The sequence below is a fragment of the Diadema antillarum genome, unplaced genomic scaffold, assembly GCF_040938485.1.
Source record: "Diadema antillarum isolate AM-2024a unplaced genomic scaffold, OU_Dant_1.0 seq00000589_RagTag, whole genome shotgun sequence".
NCBI lineage: Eukaryota > Metazoa > Echinodermata > Echinoidea > Diadematoida > Diadematidae > Diadema > Diadema antillarum.
Genome location: NW_027271521.1, coordinates 987924 through 1011037, shown reverse-complemented (window position 1 = coordinate 1011037; position 23114 = coordinate 987924). Strand labels below are relative to the sequence as shown.

General features: G+C 38.3%; 1 protein-coding gene across 1 annotated transcript in view; it reads left to right on the top strand.

Moving 5' to 3' along the window:
• Positions 1-21825, top strand: part of LOC139735648 (DENN domain-containing protein 3-like) — a 62373-nt gene extending 40548 nt beyond the window's left edge. Inside the window, exons 12-25 of the mRNA XM_071646400.1 lie at positions 2850-2899; positions 3375-3511; positions 4485-4660; positions 5439-5537; positions 6066-6246; positions 7236-7366; positions 8571-8791; positions 9514-9658; positions 10185-10312; positions 11483-11634; positions 14646-14782; positions 16459-16577; positions 20818-20940; positions 21558-21825. Coding sequence (XP_071502501.1) covers positions 2850-2899; positions 3375-3511; positions 4485-4660; positions 5439-5537; positions 6066-6246; positions 7236-7366; positions 8571-8791; positions 9514-9658; positions 10185-10312; positions 11483-11634; positions 14646-14782; positions 16459-16577; positions 20818-20940; positions 21558-21749 — 1991 coding nt within the window. The 3' untranslated portion in view covers positions 21750-21825. The remainder of the gene's footprint in view (positions 1-2849; positions 2900-3374; positions 3512-4484; positions 4661-5438; positions 5538-6065; positions 6247-7235; positions 7367-8570; positions 8792-9513; positions 9659-10184; positions 10313-11482; positions 11635-14645; positions 14783-16458; positions 16578-20817; positions 20941-21557) is intronic.
• Positions 21826-23114: the final 1289 nt, after the last annotated feature.

Genomic DNA, 23114 nt, shown 5'->3' with positions numbered 1-23114 from the left:
GTTTGGTGTTAATGCTGCTAATGATACTTTTTGCCTACTACCACAGGTGTTAAGGATAAGACCTTCACCCCTTTTTACCTTGAGTTCCCAGATGGTAGAAAAGGTGTGTCAATCTAGCCAACTTTCTGAAAAAACCTTTCAAGCAACAGCTGCAACATGTTCATCAGTCCATGCAGAAATAATGATCATCACAAATGCGGCAAACATTATGCAATATAATCCACTATCAAATTTTCAGCATTTTTACATAGATCATGTTACAAATTGGTGAGGGTTTTTTTTTTTTCCAATGCAAGCTTTCATCAATAGAGCATTCATTAGAATCTGAGAAATGTGCTACCATGGAATTGTTACCAGTGGACATAATATCTGCAGAAATGGTCTGTTTTCATGAACAAAGGGAACTGGTTTCTTGCAAAGAGAGTATAATTACAGAGGTGTCCTGTCCTCACTCTTTCTCTCAGGATGAATGGGATCGTGTGCTTGATCTGTGTTCGTAGTGATATGGATCGATTACATCTTATCAACAGGAATAACAGTAAAAAAAAGAAGAAAAAAAACTCTTTGGCATATATTTTGTTCTTAAAACTTGTTTTCAAAGTCTGAAAAGTTGGGATGTTTAAGAATGAACCCTCACTGCAAAAGTCATCCGTCACAGCTCTTTATGTCATTGCAAGCAAAAGAACAAACAAACAAGAAGTCATCGTATCAGTTTATCTATCATGCTGGAAAAGTGCCAATACATTTCTTCTTTGAGATTCCAAGTAATTCATGGTCCCATACATTTGTGTTTTTCCCACCACATAGTAGTGTTTAATGTGTGTGTGTGTCTGTGTGTTTATATGTGTGTGAGTGTATGTGTATGTGTGTTTATATGTGTGTGAGTGTATGTGTATGTGTGTATACATGTGCATTTCAATTAACTGCTAGATGTCATATTGCCTTCTTTCACCCTTTTCATTAGCCCAGTTGTACCAGAGTTTCTTGTAATTGTGCATGCAGTAGCTAGTTCACTGTTCAGAGCGCAAAGTTCATGCTAACTTGTGGGTGCCAGCGTCCCATGTTCATGCTGTAGCCGTGAGCAATGATCAGTTGTGTCAATGTCTACTGTGTGGACTAAATTTCTGGTATGAATCGGGGCCCATTGTGCAGTGTGTGTGCCTCATTCACATTTCATAGGATTGGCCGTATCAGGCATCTTGAAGTGGTGCAGTAAATTTGCTTTGCCTCAGAAGGGGTTGATATAATAATTGAAATGCGTTGAAGGCAAAACTATTTTCAGGTTCAAGTTGCTCCAGTTGTTTTCTTGAACATAAGCAATTTATTTATCGTATCTTGTTCATACATATGTCCTATGTTTTCAGAATTGTATGCTCAAGTCATCCCAACTCTTACATGTACATGTGTAGCTCTTAAATATCACTGCATTAGATTTCATAGTTGTATTTGCTCTATCAATGATTTTATCATTTTCCGGGTGGGGAGGGGATTTGGGGATAGGACTATGTCTTTTTGAGCAATTGAGTTGAAATAATTTTGGTTTGACTATCTCCCCAAAAGTTTGGCTGTCTTCCTAGGACTGGCATCTGCAAAAAAAAAAATGATAATAAAAAGAAAATGAATGAATGAACGAATAAATAAGTAAATAAGGAAATGAATGCATGAATGCATGAATGAATGAATGAATGAGTGAATGAATGAATAGATAACTAAATAGATAAGTGAATGAATAAATGAATGAATAAATAAACAATAATATTAGTAATAATCCCCCATGGAAATAGCCATAGTTTGCAAGCCATTCTATATGTATCTAAAGCTTGCAGAAAAGGATTTTCTTTCAAGGAAAATAAAAAAAAGTAATTTAATTGCACCTTAAACTCTTTCATTTGTTGAATATCCTGCCATCTGCAACCCTTTCGCCTTTGGCCACCTCAAAAAACAATCTACCAATTGACTTTCTTCAGTAAATAGGGGTTGAATTTGCACGAAGACTTCTGGTTGCTAAAGGATTGAAAAAAAAGTTGGTAAACTGTGAGGCACAATTGCACATAGTCATTCTTTACCATTGGGATATGCCATTCTTTACCAATTTGTACAGTCTACAGTTGAAATATGAATGTGTTTGAAGTGTTGGAAAAGTACCTATAACATTTTGATTTATTTGGATATGGTCATATGCTAACCATGTTTCATTTTTTTTTTTTTTTTGTGATGCTCAAAAATGAAGGTGCAGCAAATTATCACAGCTCTCAAAAAACTATCACGAATCACCTTCCTCTTTTATCCTGGGTTTATAATCTGGTTGAACGTGTGTGCCAAATTTGTTGTCATTTTGCTAAAAATGCTAACATCATCATGATTATTACTAATTAATTAGCAAAACAAAAATCACTATAGTTATAACAGTTTAGATAACTATGTACAAAATGGTGTACATTCGCATGGAAATGGTACGGTTGACGTATAACAGATAAAATGAACAGGGAAGCATTCATGACATAGGCTAAGGCCAATGATCTGAATCTTGCCAAGACTAATTGAAACAAGCAACATCTAAAACAAAATAATGAAGAAAAAAAGATGAATAAGAGGAGGTGGAGAAATAGGAGAAGAAGAAGAAGCATGAAAAAAAGAAGAAGCAGAAGAAAAAGGAAGAAGAAAAGAAGAGGAAGAAAAGGGATGAAGGAGAAAAGATTTTAGGAAGAAAATTGAGAAATTTGTTTAGAAAGTCTGAAGACTTCACAAAATTAGAACGTGATACCAGTCTCACCACCAGTTCAGCCATAATTAGCCACCTCTAGCGGCATCCTCTCAATAATCCCCTCGCTCTCTTTCCCCACCTGTAGCTCATCACTTCTTCACCAAATGCATTGAGCAGCTGGACAACTCCATTGAGGTAAGTAGACGTACCCGCCACTTCATGACGTACTGTAAAGTAAGACATTTTCGCGGCATCAAGTCTTTGGCAGTTGAAGCTGACTGCCTTTTTTCTGTGGTATGAAATTTTCACAAATTGCCATTGGCATTCAATTCATATAGCGTGACAAGAACTTTAGCATGCATTTTCAATTTACAAAAATCTCCAGTTGGCTCTTGCAAAATTTGCAGATTAAACTATACATGTAAAGGAGAAGGAGAAGAAGAAGAAGAAGAAGAAGATAATGGTGATTGATAAATTGATGCTAGTGATGGTAGCAGTGATGATTATGATGATGACGGATGGTAGCAGTGATGATGATGAAAATGATGACTGTGACAAGGAGAAGGGAGAAAAGGGATGATGGAGATGACAGTGAAAATAATGAAGATGATGACAGCGATGTTCATCGTTACCGATGTCAAGCTTTAATTTGCTCTCCTGCTTCCCACAGAGCTGCAAGCACCCCCCTCTGAAGGCCTCCTACCTCTACCTGAGAGGAATGTTCCACGTGGCGTGCGGCAGCCCCCTCAAAGCCCTGGACGACTTCCACAGCCTCCACACCACAGACCTCTCCATCCTTCCCTCAGAGTGAGTAGACGCCTGTCCTTGCTATACGATGATGGCAGGATGGATAATGGAATTCTGTAGCTTAAGAAAATATGGTGAAAAGACATTTTCTCCTGTGACAATTGCTCCAGTCTAATATTCTCCAAAGACTTAGGGTTAGGGTTGTGATAGGGTTTTAGGTTTAATTTGATGTGAGGATTAGGATTAGTGTTAGGGTTATGTTTGTGGGTAAAATTTATGATTGGTTTAGCGTGCTTAGATTTCATGGGAGCAATTATTGCAGGAGCAAATGTCACGGAACCAATAATATAGATGATCCATGCCATATAGTATTAACAGAATGTCTGATGGAGACCTGCTGCTTTGAAAAACAAAAATCACTCCGCGCAATGATTATGAGATGAATAATGGAGTTCTTCAACTTTGAGTGATCTGAATGAAAAAAATGACATAATGGATTGAAAAAAACGGCAAAGTGAAATCCCCTTTTTCTTTGCTCAATTTTCATTTATGTTGTATACATTTCTGGTTGATTTCCCTTTCTTTGCATTTTGAGAGGTATGCTAAAAAATTCATACTAAACTAATTACACATCTGACTTTGGATCTGCCATTACCTGTGGGGACTGAAGTTCAATACTGTAAAAGAAAAGTGCAGTCACATCGCAGACACTCACATGCTTTCCAACTTGTTCAGTATGATGCTATTAAAGTGCATTCAAACAACATTTAATGATGTATGTGAAGTTTATAGAAATTTGATACTCAATTTCATCATGTAATTGTACCTCTTACATTAAATATTTCCTGTATTCATAATGATCTATAAGTGTTTATTCTGTAATTTATAGATAATATTTACCATTCATTTGGTTTTGTGATCAGTAGTCTAGTACCTAGACTTTGTGCTTGCCATCATACTTAATGTTTATCTCAAGGGATGAGCAGGAGCTCTTACTTTCCTTCCTCCTTTTGATGATAATTCTCTCACTCAGGACCATCACTCAGTTGATGGACAACATGAGTCCGGAGGAGAAGGAGCTGCTACAGAAGAAGGACTTCTTCAAGAGAGGCGAGATGCTGAGGAAGATCAGCCAGAGGCGGCTGACTCCACAGTTCACCAGCATGCCGAGCGTTCAGCCAGAGGACCTCGCTGGTATCGGAGAGCTGGGTGAGTGGTGGGAATGCACTGCCGCTGTTCTTGGTGGTGCTGAGGGAGATGATGATGTCAGTAGTGATGATGATTGAGGATGATGATGACGGTAATGATGGCAGTGATGATGATGGTGATGGTGATGATGATGAAGGGAATGAAGATGATGATGATGATGATGATGATGGTAATGAAGATGATGATGATGATAGTGATGATGATGATGATGGTGATGGTGACAGTGGTGATAATTATGGTGATGGCGATGATGAGGATGGTAATGAAGATGATGATGATGATAGTGATAAAGGTGATGATGATGATGATGATGATGAAAAAGGGTTGTGCTAGTTATTGGCCTGGTGGCAATGACAGTGATTAGGATGTTGGTGATGACAGGGATGCTAATGATAATGATGGTGGTGATGATGAAGAGGATGGTGGTGGTGATGATGAAGAGGATGATGGTAGCCATTACTACGATGAAGTTGATGACAGTGATGATGGTACTGACGATGGCAGTGATGATGATGACATGATGAAATCCTTGCATCTGATTGGCCGAGAGCCATTTTCTCAAAATTTGTCGGACAAAACGCTTCATGAAATGACCCCCTGGAGTGTACTTGTTGGGAGTTAAACTGCTCTCAGAATGCAGACTTCAAGGTTGATGATAGTCATCAGCACAATGTAGTCTTCATTTTAAGCGAGTGTATACAATTATTTTACTCAAACTGTTACCATTCCTGCTGAAATTCTTTTCTCACCTCCCATTTTCTTTACACCCATCATGCAGGTCAGCGAGAATTCATTCACTGGATGCAGTACTTGGAGATCGCCATAGATTTGGACGTAATCGATCGCCTCTTCAGTGCCCTCTCGGCCGGCTCAAGTTGTGAGTTTTCTCCAAGTTTGCCATGACATTATCTTCATCTTTTCAAACAAAATACTCTGTCTTTTGTTGGTACCTGCTCAGAGCACAATTTCGTCTTGTAAATCCAAATCTACATTTGGTAATTTCTTTTGTCAGTGCTTTGATTTTTCCAATATTATGTTATTTTTACCTGGAGCTCACTTAGAAGAAATTAGTAATTTCCCATTTTAGTCGTGTCATATTGTTATTGATGCCATTTTGTCTAATGGAGGTATCCTAGTTGTTGTCTCACTTCTCACTTCTTGAATCATTGTCCTTAACTCTGTGGTCCTTCGCAGTTAAAATGCCAAGATATGGTCCAGTCCCATTCAGTCAAGTTAATGTGGAGTCAATAACATGATCATTGTTACCAAACTCAAACAAGCCATATTTTCTCACTGTGATTTACAATGTAGATATCATCTCAGTTGTTTGACGAGAGATAGCAGTTAAGGTACTCGCTGTGGAGTAACTTGACTTTTAACCTTTTCCCTTCCTTCCCCTTCTCAGACCTGGATGCTGAGACGTTCCTCTATTTCTACGAGTCCTGGAAGGAAGGCATAGACGAGACAAAATCCATCCCACTCAACATCTACAAGGAATACCTGGACAGCACAGAGAGTGTGCTGAAGGTGTCTGCCCTGATTCGCACGGATGACGGGATGGGCAGGCTTGTTCTCACGGAGAAGAGGTGAGGAGGGATACCGTATTCGCCGGCGATAGGGCCGCAACGCCGGATAAGCCGCATCCCGACTGTGGTGATGAAAAACAGAAAAAAAACTCAGAAGGATTTTGTTCAGATCAAATCTTCATTTACTTTTCTTCGTTCATTTTTATAATCTAACTTTTTTATTTCTATGTGTTTCCACATGTTTCCTAGCAATAACAATACCAATCGGCACATTGCATGGTCCCATACATGATTATGTGTGTCGGTTAGGCAGGTGATTCTCTGAGTTGGAAAAACAATACAGTAGTTGCTTGTGCTGGGGTATAGGCCTCACCCTGACTGTACTGCTTTATTTTTGTTAAAAATAGTGTGGCCTTATCGCCAGCGAATACGGTAATGCTCTTTTTCTTTTTCTTTTTTTAGGTCACATCTTTTTCTCGTACTTTCTTCTTGTCTGATAGGAGTGAAGGCTCAGGGGACTTTCTTTGTGTAACTCAAACTGTTTTGTCAGTCCCACATATACATATCTTTATTGTTTTCAGCAATAACAATCTTCTCTAAAAGGTTTTTGTTAGTTTTGTTTTCACGCTTGAGTAACATGATGATTTCTGTTGTGTGCACAATTTGTGAACAGGAAGAAATTATCTTTACCAGTCACACACAGAAAAATTCTTCTGCGGTGTAATTTGTCTTCAAGAATATGATTTGACTCTGATGAGAAATTTCAGAGGTACTGTATGTAAGGAGTGGACATTTTCGTGCATTTCGCCCGACAAGAAACTATCATGAAAATAAATGCACGTAATTTTTTTTTTGCTTATTATATGTATTTTTTTCCTTGTTATATGTTTAGAATCTGCAAAATCAAAAACATATGAAGTTTATCTTACCCACCAAGCGTAAAAAAAAATTACCAAAGTGAAAATTTCCACTTTTAGTGTATTTCAGGAGCATGCACATTGATGTGAAAGTGGCTGATTGATTTGATTTTTGATGTGTTCCTATCCCAGGCTGTTCTACATGGCAGAGGGGAGTAACATGTACAGGGAGGTCGTACGGTGTCGGGACATCGAGAAGTTAGAAAAGTTTGAATACTTCAACATCCTCCTCAGCTGTCAGGCGCTTCGCATCTACAGCACGAGTAAGATTGGATGTTACCTTTCTCTTTTATGTTTTGTTTTGTTTTGTTTTTAGCTCACCGGGGCCCTGTTTCATAAAACTTGTTATCAATAACAACTTACGATAGTTGTTATAAGCTACTGAAATCCTGATTGGCTGAGAGCAAATTTTTCATAGAAATGTGGCAGTTGTTACTGATAACAAGTTTTATGAAACAGGACCTTGATCTCAACCAAACATGGCAGAATTCATCAATGGAGGTGGAGATCATAGTTTGTACAACTGGTAGTGATACCCCTGGGGGCCCCTAGAACGGGGCCCAAAGATGCAAAACTCGCTAGTTCTCATAATTTTGACATTTTCGTCTTCTTTAAAACAAGTGGCTGGAATGTGACCAAACTGGGCAGGAATAATCAGTGGGGAGAGGGAATCACAGTTAGTATGAATGTTGATGGTGCCCCATAGGGGGCCCTTGGATGGTGTCAAAATACTCCAAATCACATATTTTATTTTATTTTATTTCATTTTTTTAAACATTTTCATCTTCTTGAAAACTGGTGGCTGGAAATTGACCAATGGGTTGTTGTCCAAGGGGTCTGCAGCAATTCTGAAGAATCTCAAGATGTGTGAAATACATTGAAGTGTACTCCTCATGTGGAGTGCAATGGAGGTGAAGTACACTGATTGAAAGAAAAATACCCCCTGCAGGTGTCTTGTTGTTTTGATGAGTGGCATCGCTATATGAGTTCTGAGAATGCAGTGGACTAACACTGTAAACGTTGATTTTTTTGCGCGATAAATTTTTGTGCCGGGCGGCTCAAGAACATTAATTTGTAGGTTCTTGAATTCACACTGTGCAATTGTCAACCCATTCAAAACGTGCACATAAAATTAAGGAGATATTTTTGCCGGTTTTAGAATTCGAGTTAGCCAAAAGTAGCACGAAATACATGAAAATTAATGTGCCGCAAAAAATGCCTCAGCACCAAATGGTGCCTTAGGCTTTTTTGTCAGGAAGATTTGTAGTTGAGGCGCACTGTGAATCCAATATGTTAGATTTATTTTATAAATGATTATACATGTATATGTGTCCAATGTCATTTGAAAATTACCAGTAGATGTTTTATCGAATATTCTTTCTGTAATTATAGCCATTCCATCAGTAATTTTCACTCAGGTCTACATGTATTCATTCATTCATTTATTCATTCATTTTTTTATTGCAGAACCCAGCACAAATCCGTATGTTGCCAATTTGAAAGTGGAGCGCAACTGCTGGTTCACGCTGATCACGGAACTCTGGGCGGGGAGGGTGATCTCTGAGGCCCAAAAGGACCCGCAGGTCGTCCAGCAGGCAGCCAGGAACGTGAAGCTGATCGACGCCGTCATACGCAGTGCGGAGAACGAGGATGCCACACATGCCAAACACCTGGACAGTGCGGTTTGGGTAGGAGACAAATCATTAAGTGTTGATAATCTACAAATAGCTGTGCTGTACAAATTGTGTGGTACATAATGACATGGGGAAAGTGAATCCAGTCAAACTGTGTTGACCAACACCATGCTAATTATGGTCCAAAATGGTATGATAAAGTCATGTACATGTATGTTCAGAAATTTAGATGTATTGGAAATATGAATACTATTTAATACACTATGGAGTTTTGCTCCAGTATATCTTTCACACTTAAAGATTTATTTTTCAATGATTTTCTTGTGTAAAATTGTGAAAAATCTAGGCAAATTAGTAGCAGCAGTACTGCACACTGTCACTGTTTGCTGCGTCAGAGTTACTAAGACTGCAAGCCATTGTGTATGGCAGAAGGGCATAGGTACAGATATATCCTACCATATTGAATGGCTACATGTAGCTGTTCTGGTAAATGTGACCTAACAAGAAGGTCAAAGTGAGTAAAACCGCTTTATTTAATAGGAGAATTTCAAAAAGTCTTAATATGGAAGGAAATAAGATCTTATAAATGTGTCCTTCATTCCCAAATTCAACTCCCAAGGGCATATTGGTTTTCATGGCTTCTGCAGTCAAGAAAACAGGAAGACTTCTTCATTGATTGCCTTGTGTTCGTTGCTACCAGAGTGCGACAGAGATGCACCCTCTTGCAAAAACATGGTTGCTCTTTTATCATTCCATTCATGTTTTTCCCACCACAGCACCTCTGCCACTTCACCAGGCTGCGGGAGGAGGGGATGGCCATGGTCCCACCCGAGACCCGCTCGGCCCTGGTCCACAAGTTCAACCCGTCGAGCAATGAGGCCCAGAAGACGACGGTGGAGGCCATGGTCTACACACCGGGCAGTAAGGCATCCCATATTTTTCCCTATATGTGGCACAATGTGCCTGATTGGCACTGCTCACTGAGTCTTTATTGCTTGTAACTTGATTCTTTATTGCTTGTAACTTGGGACAAACCATGAATGCCTGTTTACAATGCTCTTGTTTATGTTACATATTACCTTATTACATTTATGATGCCATTTGTTGACATTCTTCTAGTCACCTGGGCCACACCAGGAGGAGTTAGCCATCTTTTGCCTGTGCTCCAATGTGTGTGTGGGAGTGTGTGTATGTGTGTGTGTGTGTTTTTTTTGTGCGTGTGTGTGTGTGTGGAGTGAGGGGATGTAGTTATGAGTAGGGACCACTTCATCCTGCTTTTCACACTCTTCTTTATATAAAGTCAAACATAATAATGTTACATGTAACTCTTTTACGGCAGGCCCTATAGAATACCCAAGTTATGTGTTCGTGTTAGTGTATTGTTGAGTTTGAAATTGTATCATATAGGACTCTTGCCTGATAACCTTCCAAACTAATTTCCATTCAGACCAGAGTCTGACTGAGGAGGAGGCAACACCGAAGCTCTGGTGCGCCATGGGGTCAGGAAAGGTCAAGGTCTTTGATGGCGGGAAGTTCGTCCTCGAAGCCGAGTTCGCCGACGCCAAGGATAGAGTGGTGAGCTGGAAGGATTTGCTGTGATCTTTAATATTGAAGCACTTTGGAAAGCATTTAGTTAATGAATATTTAAAGATAAATGATGATAAATAACCAAAATCATTCTAATTATGTGTCTGAGATTGAAAATTAACATATTTATGTACAAGGGAAGGCAAATTGCTAGATAGTGATTTTGATTTATCATGAAGACAACTGATGCTGTTGAAATGCAGATAGCTATACTTGAACTTCTACATGCCCTGTGCCCACGCACTTTACTTAATTTGCCGAGATTTTTCATCAGCATTTAGTAATTTGTCCAAACTTGGCCTAGTTGTAAAGTTAGCAAGCCCACTCGGGTGTAGCAAGGGTGCCTTAGATCAACAGAAAGGCCCTGGCAAGACAATTGGGAATCTTGGAATAAATATTGGTGATCGCCAGTCATTGACGATCAGTTTTCAGACGTGAATGACTTAAGTCAACGAAAGCACTCCGGCATGCATGCCAGTCAGCGATCGAAACACCGCAAGGGTTCAAAGTCAAGTGACTAGATACATGTACATGTACATGTACATGTACATCCAGGAGGTACTTGAGTACTGCAAAAGTTGTTATTTTCATGAGCGTTTAATGTTGGGCTGTTAATTTGTCGAACAGACAGGCATTAGTGCACTAATGCAGTATGATATACAACGTTCGTGTAGCCTTGTGTCAAATTGCAAAAACAACATCTTGCAAACATGTCTGTGACCTCCTCATTTACGTAAAGATCTGTATGCAAAAAAAAAATAGGTTTTAAGGAAGGTAGCATACACTGTACATGCCAGCCTAGGCACAGCGTCGGGCAGCGAAAGCTCTGCATACTTGTTAGACCGCACTTTGCAACTCTAAGCATGCCTAGTGTGAAAGCTCCTTAGGTACTACAGTGCACTGCTGTTATAACGAACACGGTTATAACGAAATTCCTGTTACAACGAAGTAAGAATTCAGGCGGCAACATTATCCACTCTATGTATTTTCATTGTTTATTTGTTCGGTTATAACAAAATTCCGATATAATGAAAGAAAACTGCCGGTCCCAAGGACTTTGTTATAATGGGAGTCCACTGTACCAGGTATACTGTGTTTACTTGTTGTCTTTATCAATAAAGAGGCCATTTCACTTGTTCTGTGTCATTCTTACTTCAGTGCTGCCTACTCAGTGTTCGAGGAGAGCAGGTATGGGCGGGGTCTTTTGACACCACCATCTACATCATCGACATCGGCACCTGTCTGTCCAACAAACAGCTCATGGATCACACCGACATCGTCTCCGACATGACCATCTCGGAAGATGAGAAGTTAGTCCCGCCTTTGCTGTAGTCTCTCTCAATCTCTTCCTGTCTTTATTTTTGCATGTACATCTTACTGTGACTATTCTCGTTTCAAGTCTGATATTGTTGGCTAATGCAGGCTTTGAAAAAGAAAAAAATATCTTCTGCTGTACGGAATGCATATCAGGAGCAAAAAATACTCCTAACATTCGATCCAATCATTTCCTGCATATGAGGTTGACAAATTATGCATTGTGCAGTTCCATCTTGGGGATATATACTTTGTGTGTATGTTAAACTAGTGAATAAATGTATCGCAGGTTGGTACAGACCATCTCTTTTCTCTTTCTTTATATGTTTATCTCTCTCTTTATTAGGTTATCCGAGCATCCTCTTGGATCACCTTCTGTTTCTGTACGGATTCTTTCTTCTTCTTCTTCTTTTTCTTATTTCTCCCCAAAAGTTGTGCATCGATTAGCTCAGAAAGTCCTCTTCCTATCAATTTCAAACTTATACCATATACATGTATGTATCGTCTCCCAAAGACGGCAATCGAACTAAAATCAAAGTGATCAGTCGACCGTGACGTCACTATGACGTCAATATATGAAAACACATTCTTAATCATATCTCATTAATGGAATGGAATTTTTCAATGAAATTTACGTCACATATATTTCAGGTCAAGCGCATTCTACTCATATTCTCAAAATTCATCTATATTTTAAAACGTGCGCGTACGCGCGCGTTGAAATATTTGTATGCTCAAATCGAGCTCAAAGTTTTTTTTGCACACGTTTCAGACCATTTGGAGCATTTTTTGAAAAATTGAAAAAATTGGACGGACGCGTACGCGCGCGCACATATTCGCACACACAGCTCATATGCAATAGAAATTTCCCGGTTTTTTACACTTATCGGATGCCTAAAATGTCAAGGAATATTTCTACCAAGTTTCAAGTCAATCCGACTCAATATGACGTCATACGGGCCCGTCAAAGTTGAAATTCAGCGCGCGCGTCAATGGCGATATACAGTGCAACGATGCCAAAAAACCGCCAATTTTAAATCCGATTTTACTCGTCAGGATGGACGGTAACCCCCCATTTTCTTTACATATTCTGAAAGGTGATGAGTTGGACATGTTATTTCATGGGTTGGCGATGCTGGCAAAATGATGAAAAGGTATCAAATTTCTTAATAAAATAAAAAAAGTAAATTTTCAAAATGACATCATCAAATTTCAAGTTCACTCGATCGTATCTCACTCATCCTTTGCCAATTTACACCCAGATTTCAGTATGTTGTAACTTATTAAATGCTCTTTCATTAATATGATTACAACATTTTGATTGGATGACGGCATCACCTCGTAAAAATGGATTGAAAGTAATATTGTCAAATTTGACCAGTTTACGTGTTATCTCTATGGGAGAGCAGTTTTTCTGGCAGTGAAAATTGACATGACTCTCGTTTTCGAGCACTAGCTCACTTATGCTTTGGTGAATTTCTCCCAGATTTTAGTATGTTGTAGCTGAGACTTTGGGCTATCGCCATTATGCCCTCCATTTTTTCATACGACGTCGGCATCACGTCGAAAAACTTGGTTGAAAATGGCACGAGGCTTCGATGCAGCGTCATTTTGCTTAATACACAGGGCCTATGGAGAATGAAATAGGTCATTGCGTAGCGCATCCGACTCGTAATCCTAAGGTCCCTGGTTCGAGGCTCAGCCCTGCCAATATTTTTTTTTTAATTTTTTAAACACTTTTTTTCTTCTTTTTCTTTAGTTAATCTTAATCTCCCTTTCCTTACTCTATCTTTTTCTGATTTTTTTATGCTTCTCCTTCAAATTTCTATAAAATAACATAATTTTTTCTTTATTTTACTTTCTTTCTACTACTTTCTGTGCAATAGATGAACAACAACAATGGCTATCAATCCCATATTTTGCACATGTTTAGTACATGTCACATACATTATTTCATAAAATAACAACTACTTGATCGGACACCATCTTGGGTATGTAAATTAGGGTCAAAGGTCATAAATGTTTCATCCTGTATCTTGGTGAATACATGTCCTATCTTTCCCATATTTTGCACACGCAAAGACCATGTTACAAGAATCATTTCATAAACGAATCATTTTTTGCTTAGACGCCATCTTGGGTGTGCTAAGTGAGGTCAAAGGTCAAATATACTTCATTCTGTATTTCCGTTAGTGTATACGGAATTCGGTACCAAAGATGGCAGGTCTCACTCCCTTTTCTAAATGAGAATCCAAACATCACACGGCCAATGTCCCGTCAACACAGATGAAACCTGTATGGTCATGAATATTTGGATCAGGACTCAAATCATTGATTTTCGAAGAGATCGGATCACCTAATTTGTCAGTGTTGACAAATTCCGGTTCTAGTTTCTATTCCTATCTATCCATCTATATCTCCCTCTATTTCTCTCTGTCTGCAAATATACATATATATTTTTTTAGTTCATATGTCTGTTAAACTGTTGATCTATTTGTCTATCTATCTATCTATCTAAATCTATCTATCTATCTATCTATCTATCTATCTATCTATCTATCTATCTATCTATCTATATATATCTGTCTGTCTATATGTATGTGTGTCTGTATCTCTATCTATCTATATGCCTGCCTATATGTATATATGTTTGTAGCTCTATCTATCTATATGCCTGTCTGTCTATCAATCAATCAATCAATCAATCAATCAATCAATCAATCAATCAATCAATCAATCAATCAATCAATCAATCAATCAATCAATCAATCAATCTATCTATCTATCTATCTATCTATCTATCTATCTATCTATCTATCTATCTATCTATCTATCTATCTATCTATCTAAATCTATCTATCAACTATCTATCTAATCTATCTGTCTATCTATCTGTCTGTCTATATGTATATATATTTGTATTTCTATCTATCTATATGCCTGTCTGTCTGTCTATCTATCAATGTCATTCTCCTCTTTCTTTCCCTACCCATGTCCACTTGACCAGGACTGCCTTCACCTGTAGCTTGAACGGACAGATATTTGGCTGGGACTCCCAGACGCTGGCTCAGCAGCATCAGATACAGCTGAAGAATACCAAGACCCTGGTAGCCATCAAGTGGTACAACGGCCACCTCTGGTGCTGTGAGTTGCACACTACACCTAGTAGTTTAATCCATGTTTGTTTGTCTGGTATTTCATTTCATGTGACTATTAAATTGAGTATTGTTGTTTTTCATCAGGATAAAATTTGAAAAAGAAATACAGTGGACTTCCGTTATGATGAAGTCCTCTTTTGTTATATGAAAATGTCATAATAACTGAACAAATAAACAAAAAACAAAGAGCGGATAATGTTGCCGTCTGAATTTTTACTACATTGTAACCAGAATTTCATTATAACCGTGTTTGCCATAATGGAAGTTCACTGTATATATGGGCAGCGACGCAAGAAAAAGAGCCCTTAGGGCATAAAATACCAAAATGAGTTTTCACTGCCGCATTGTAGAATGAACTCTGACGTATTTAGATGAGCAAAATGTTTTCTGAAATTCCATGAATTGAACTGCCTAGATTATGAGTGTGTTTATGAGATTTAAAGGGATAGTATAGTTGTGGTTGAGATGGAACTTCTATTTTCCAACTTTTTTCATGAGATAGTAAGAAACCTCCTATGAAACATGAAAGAGCATATTAATCTAACAGGAATTCAAAGTTTATTTGATGAAGATTGGTTTTGGAATGGCTGAGATATCCAAACAAATTGATCCTAATAAAAGGTAGGACCCACCTTTTATTAAGATCACTTTGTTTTACTATGTTTTTGGATATCTCGGCCTAAAATAAACTTTGAATTTCTATTCAAATGGTATGCTCTTTAGCATTTCATAAAGTGGTTTGTAAGTATCTCACAAAAAGTTAAAAGCTGAATCCTCATCTCAGTCAATGCTATACCATCCCTTTAACCCTATTCTAACTGGCTATTTGAGACCAAGTTTTTACTGAGGGGGTCAATTTGACCCCCCCCCCCACCCCCTTCAGATCTCGGCCGCCGATCACGCGATCGCCGCAAAATTTTGCCTGAAGATAGAGCTGGATGTCAACTACAAGATTACATGGTCATACAATAGAAAAGTATTGCCTTTCTATTTTTAATAAATTAATTATGCAAATTTGTGCATGATTTCATATTTTCACCTACAACTCCATGAAAAAGACTGGAGGATTGCTAAATTTTTGTGTCAGAATTCCTCAAGATACATCAAACAATTTTTGTGTAAAAAAATAGCACAATCGAAATCAATTTCTTTTGTTTTTTATTGTTGTGGTAATTTCTTATGTATTTTATTGTTTTTTCGACCTTTTGTTTTCTATTGTTTTTTGCCAAAATTTGTTGCAGGCACTTTTTCAGGCTTATCTACACTAGAATTGATTAATTTCAATGGTTAAAAGTTGAAATAATCTTATTTATATCAATTTAACCAAAAAACACAATTTGCATTGGATTTGCACACGATATCGTGAATTTGAGCTGTTTTTTGGTTGACATGCATATGCAAAACATTATGTAACTTCAAAACAGTGTGCCCAGACGTCTCAAATTTGGTCTCAAAATATGCGGGAGACTTCAATGAAAAAAGTCGTAAAACGACGCGGCAAAATCTTTGCGCGTTGCAAAATCGTGGCGCGAAACATTGAGGGGGGGTCAATTTGACCCCCCCAGTTAGAATAGGGTTAAGCACCAGTACATGTAGTTCAGAAATGTAACTGGGATCTTGACCAATGATACGTCTACAATTCTTGTCTGTTCCTTTATTCAGGCACGAAGAATGACATTCGAATAATCAATGTGGACGGGACAGAGCTGAGACGCCTTGAGCATAAAGACAAGGAAGGGGTGTCCTCCATCATAGAATCTTTCCTCATCATTGGCAGTCGGGTAAGAGATAAATAGATAGATAGATTGATAGATAGATTGATAGATAGATTGATAGATAGATAGATAGATAGATAGATAGATAGATAGATAGATAAACTGTAAAAGTGGAAATTTTCGCAGTGTTGAAATTTTTGCACATTTCGTGCAACCAGAAACGAGCGCGAAAATAAAAGCACACAAATATTTATGCTTGTCATATGTTCCAGTAGTTGAAGTCGTGATTCCGCAGAACTAAAAACACGGGAAACTCTTCTTACCCGGCTGAGCGCGAAAATATCCACTTTTACAGTAGATAGATCGATAGATAGATGGACAGATAGATAATCATATGGATAGACAGACAGACAAAAACATAGAAAACAGAGATAAACATAGAGAGATAAATTGATGGACATAGAGGTACAGTCAAACTCGGATACCTCGACGTCGGATAAGCCGAATATCACTTACCTCGGGGGCAAAATGAAAGTCCCAATTGTTCCTATGGAGTTTCCGTGTATTAAAATTCGCGTAGCTCGAAAAAGATAACTCGAATTTCGGTTACCTCGAAGGGAAATCTAATGTCCCGATCTTAATTAACTTATTGTTTTTCCCAGCATGTTGCTCGAATCGAAATTGCAAACATCACTCAGCATCTCCGATTAAGCGCGCGTGGACAGCGAAGACATGTCACAAATGTTTTCACACTCGATTGTAAATATTCTGAGACCAGAACAATCGCGCGCCCAATTAAGAAATATCCGATACACAGCTGACAAGAAAAATCCCCAACACCTACTAACACACGTACATGGTATGCGCATAGCACCCGTGCCAATGGAGTTGTACTTACGATAGCACTACGCGCTGCCCTTCCTTTAACCACTGTGTTCTGATTTTTGATCGAGATAGTCATACCGTGCGCGTAGATTTCTCAACCGTCGTGGCGCACCTGCTTACGTTGACAGTTATAGGTACCCTATCTTTGCCATTAATCACGCTCCACTGTCAAAACATCAATCTCCTGCGTAGTGCCTTTTTTTAAAACTTTTTTTAAAAAATCTTTTCACGAAGTTTGTTTCATTTATTCTTCCCCGAGAACGCAAGCACTGAAACTTTTTTTTTCCATCAATGCGATAATGAATATCTGGAAGTTTAGGCCGATCACAATGAAGAATAAAATAGAGATGGCTCCGCACTAACTTTTATCGGGCCACCAATATCATTGATTTTTATTTTCTGTTGGTCGAAAGTAAAATCTGGTGACACAAAAAAAAATCAGGAAAAACATTAGAAAAACTAAATTGGTCCTACTAAACATAGATTAATTAATATTAAGTATTATTGAAGTGATACAGATGTCCATGTCTAAAACAAATGAATAGAAAATTCAATCATCTTACTCTGTGTTTTAAGATTTGGCAAATAGGCGTAGAGATTATTATAAAAGTTGATGCCTATATATTTAGGAGGTCAAAACTTACGTTTGAAATGAGAAAATTGGAGCATTTGCTGACATTTGTTAGCATCCGACGTTTGTTTTAGCATTGTAAAAAGCCGAAAGTTACCGTTATTCATTTTTAAATGTAAAAGCAAACAAGCGACATTCATTTTAGAATCTTACGGAGCTGAATGCTACCCTAATCCATTTCCAAACGTGAAAGCAAACATCCGCTATTTGTTTTAGCATCTAACTGAGCGGATTAATACCATTAATCATTTCCAAATGTTAAAGCAACAATCTGTTATTTATTTTTGTATCGTACGGAGCAGAATATTACCGTTATTCATTTCAAACATCCGACATTTATTCTATTATCGAACGGAGCCGAATGTTACTGCTGTCCACTTCCGAAAGTGAAATGAATTATCTGACTATTATTATTTTATCATCGCACGGAGCCGAATGTTACTGTTTTTCATTTTTGAACGTCAAGGCAGACATCAGACATTTTTGGACCTTCAAATGTATAGCTGAATGTTACTGATATTTATTTCGAAATGTACCATAGCAAATATCCAATATTTTTTTTTTATCATCGTATGGGGCAGAATGTTACTGCTATTCACTTCCAAACATGCCAAACGTAAAAGCAATCATTCGACATGTATTTCAGCATCTTCCGGAGCTGAATGTTATTGACATTTACTTTCGAACGTCAGGTGAGCACACATCCGGCATTTATTCTGTCACGGAGATGAATATTATTGTTATTCATTTCAGAACATCAAAGCAAACATTTGACATTTATTTTAGCATCTTCAGGAGCTAAATGTTATTGCAATTTACTTTCGAACGTAAAAGCAAACATCCAGCATTTGTTTTATCATCGCACGGAGTTGAATATTATTGTTACTCTTTTTCCGAACGTCAAAGCAAACATCAAACATTAATTTTACCATTAAACGCAGCTGAATGTTACTGTTATTCATTTCGAAATATAAAAGCAAACATCAGACACTTGTTTTAGCATCGTATGGACATGATGGAGCAGAATATTACTGCTATTCACTTCCGAACATAAAAACGATCATCTGACATCTATTTTAGCATCTTCCGGAGCCGAAAGCTATTGCTATTTCCTTTCGAAAGTATAAGGAAACATCCGACATTTATATAATCATCGTACGGAGTTGAATGTTATTGTTTTTCATTTCCGAACGTCATAGCAAAAATTCGAAATTTATTTCAGCGTCTTCCGGAGCCGAATGTTATCCTTATTCATTTCCGAACGCAAAATCAAATATCTGACATTAGTTTTAGCACCATACGGAGCTGAGTCTTATCGTTATTCATTTCCAAAAGTATTAGCAAACTTCCGACATTTATTTTAGTATCATACCAAGTAGAATATTACTGTTCATTCATTTCCACAATTAAACGCAAACCTCTGACATTTATTTCAGCATCTTACGGAGCCGATTGTTACCGCTGTTCATTTTCAAAAGTAAAGGCAAACATCCTACTTTTTTTTCTTTTTTTTTCGGTGGCGCGATCGGGCCACCAAAGTCTTTATTTCTGAAATTTTGATATCATTTCCGATTTTCACTCAATTCATTCATATAAAGGTTGATTCAATTCCACTTGACAAGCATGCAAACAATCAGTAGGAACTATAACAGACACCATGTTGAACATCGATAAACGTCGAACATCGATAAACATCGGATAAGTCGAGGAAAATTCGATGTACGCGTACCTCGAAATTCGCGTACGTCGAGCCATTTTCTTCAGTCCCGACGAATTCGAGGTATCCGAGTTTGACTGTAGTTGTAAATAGATACAGAGATAGATAAATAGATGGATAAATGTATTAGGGACATGGAGAGATAAATTTATGGATGTAGATATAGAAATATGGATAAAGAGATAAGTAGATAGATAGATAGATAGATAGATAGATAGATAAATAGATGAATAAGTAGATAGATGGAGTGATAGTGTCATTGATTGATACATAGATAGAAACAGAGATATGGATAGACAGACAGCTGGATAGATAGCAAGAGAGAGGAAGAGAAAGAGAGAGAGAATCTTTACTTGTCATTGGCAGTTCGATAAGATAGATAGACAGGTGCATGATAGATAGATGGACAGATAGATAGATGATAGCAAGAAGGAGATAGAGAGAATCTTTGCTGATTGTCGGCTGTCAGGTAAGATAGATGGATAGACAGATATTGGACAGATTCATACATACATTATAGGTGGATAAATAGCGAGAGAGAGAGAGGGAAAACAATTTGTCAGTGATGCAGGTGGTTTCCATGGTTACAGAAACATGCTTGGGTAGAGATTTACTGGGGTTTGATACAAATTCAGAAAGGACTGTCAATACATCAGAAGTGAGACACCAGGAACTCATGTTCAAGGATGGACTGATCTAACAGAAATCTTCCCTGGTCGTCGGTAGTTGGGGAGGTCATCATCATCTTCATCATCATCATCATCGGCAGTTGGGAAGATAATGCAGCAAAAGACAGAGGGAGAGAGGGAGAGAGCAAATGGAATGTATCAGTGATGCAGGGGGTTTCTATGGTTACAGATATGCATGTGGGTAGAATCTGTTTGTTCAAATTCAAAAGGCTCTCTCCAAAGAAGTCATATGATGATAAAGAATGGAGTAATAGTTTGATCAGTCAGTGGATATATGGAGACACAAGGACTGTTGAGAAACTCTGTTTTGAAATGTGTAGAGATAGAAGATGCTGACACCACTTCAATGCATTGCCTATGGTCTGATGTACTCTCTTTCTCCAGGTGTGGACTGGGTGTGGTCGACGGGGCGAGGTGGTGTGCTGGAATCTGGACACGTTCAAGCAGGAGAAGCTCCTCACCGTCTCCTGTAGAGGCATCAGCAAGCTGGTTGCCATTGGCAACAGAGTGAGTAGTTGTCTGAGAATACTAACACAGAAATGATATGTACGACAACCAGTTTTTGGGTGTGAGTGGCTTATTCAGGGGCTATTTAAACTAAACTGTGCCTATGCAGACAGTTATATTCTTTCTGTGGTAAGACCCTTGTGAAGTGAAATGAAAGTATGCAATATATGCAGGCAGTTTCCAGGTTGTTTAAGTGGATTCTGCTTGTTGATGTTTGCTAGTTGTTGCATTCTTTGTCTTTGGTCATATTTTTCCCCTGGCAAATGGAAACTTTCTGTGAGCAATGTAATGTTTGCAAATGTGTAATTTGTTTTTCTATTTGTTTTTGTTTTTGTTTGTTTGTTTGTTTGTTTGTTGTTGTGTTTTTTTTTTTTTTTGGGGGGGGGTCATAACTTTTCCATAGATGTAAGGATGACAGTATGCAATCAAGGCTTAAAGCCAGTATTGTGTAACTTGCTATTTGTTTTCTCATTTTTGTTGTCATTCTCCTCCTCCCCCTCCTTTTTCCCCCTTCCTCCTCTGTCTCCACCTCCCTTCAACCACAAACCCTCATCCCCTTCATCCCCCCCATCCCTCACCCCCTCCCCCTCCACCCTCCAATCTCCACCCTCCCCCAGATATGGGCTGGTAGTAAGCAAGGTAAGATCCACCTCTTCAATGCCACCACCTGTGAGTGGGAGCAGACCCTGGAGGCCCACGAGGATGCCATCCGGTCCATCTGTCATGCGGAGATGCGCTATGTCATCACGGGCGCCGGCAGCAAGGACGGGAAGGTCGCCCTCTGGAGGGCAAACTTTGTCATGAATTGAAAGGGCCTGAGAGGGCAAGAATGTTGAGGCCTTCCTATATCTATTTTGCACACAGTGCATTTTGGTGGTAAGAACATTCCCGGGTATCATCAGTTTGGACTCAAGAGTTGCCTGATGTGCAAAAACCTGTGAAAAGATAGTAGCGGAACGCCAACATGCTTTGATATGGTCAGCGTATACCTTTCACTGCCTGACTATCACAAAGCAGGAGAGGTTTGAAGATGGACGTGGGCATGTCGTCAGGTCGGCCAGCACATTTTACCCGCTCTGCGTGTCGAAGCAAAATCAGCCCATCCTCAACAGGTTAACATGTGCCACAGCCTGACTGTTTCATTAAGAGTGGTAAATTTGTGTGAAATCTAAATGGTGTGAATGTTTATTTGTGCCTGAGATTTATCAATCTCTTAAAGGATGCAATGTATTCTGTTTGGTAAGAGTTTTGCAGTCTTCCTTTTACAATGCTGCGTGAAGTCCACAATCTCATAATTTTGTTGATAATCACTTCTAAGTGCTGATGCCAAATATGAGCAATGATATGTATTTTGTCAATGCTTTAGTTGAATGTTGCAGGGAAATAAAATTAAAGACCATTTGTGTTTCTTACAGTAGTTTGGATAGCACAAGTTGTGCTGGTACATGCATTTGTTTAAAAAATAATGTTAAGTTTTTGTTAAAAGTATGGAATTGATAAGACAATAATTATCTTTTGCAACTGCCAAAGCTGTGTCTGCTGATATTCAGCAATTCCTGAAAAACTAAAAGTTTGTGTTCTATTATCTTGGATCCCCCCACCAAGTATTTTGTTTTACATTTTCTCTTATTGTGAAAGATGCATTATCAGTAGTAAGAACATGTTAATTATGACATATGAGTAGTAAAAAAAAATGATAATAATTTTGGACAAGTGTTACAACAGCTTGAGTTGGAGAGCAATTTTAGGCAGGAGCTTTCATGAACATTTTTAAAACTTCCATGATATGTGGCGAGATACTGCTTTTTAGCTGACATGGTAAGTTGCATTTTGATGGACTGACAGTAGTGAATGTTATATGGACTACCTTACTTGTAGGCTTTGCAGTGAACTGAGATTGATTCAATGGAAGAACCATATATCCAATGACCAACTCCCTGTGAACCCTACATTTTGTTATTTATTTACTAATATTTTTTTATTACATTTGGAAATTCATGCAGATCACTTCATATATAGGTGAAGAATTTTGAATTCATTCCATGAGGTTTCCTGAAGACCAATTGACAACAAGCGATGTGTAGATTTTAAGTGTACATTTGTGGAGTGTAATATGTGTATATTAGGTGTCTTATGTAGTATCTGCAAATGTTCATACATGCAAGTAATCTACC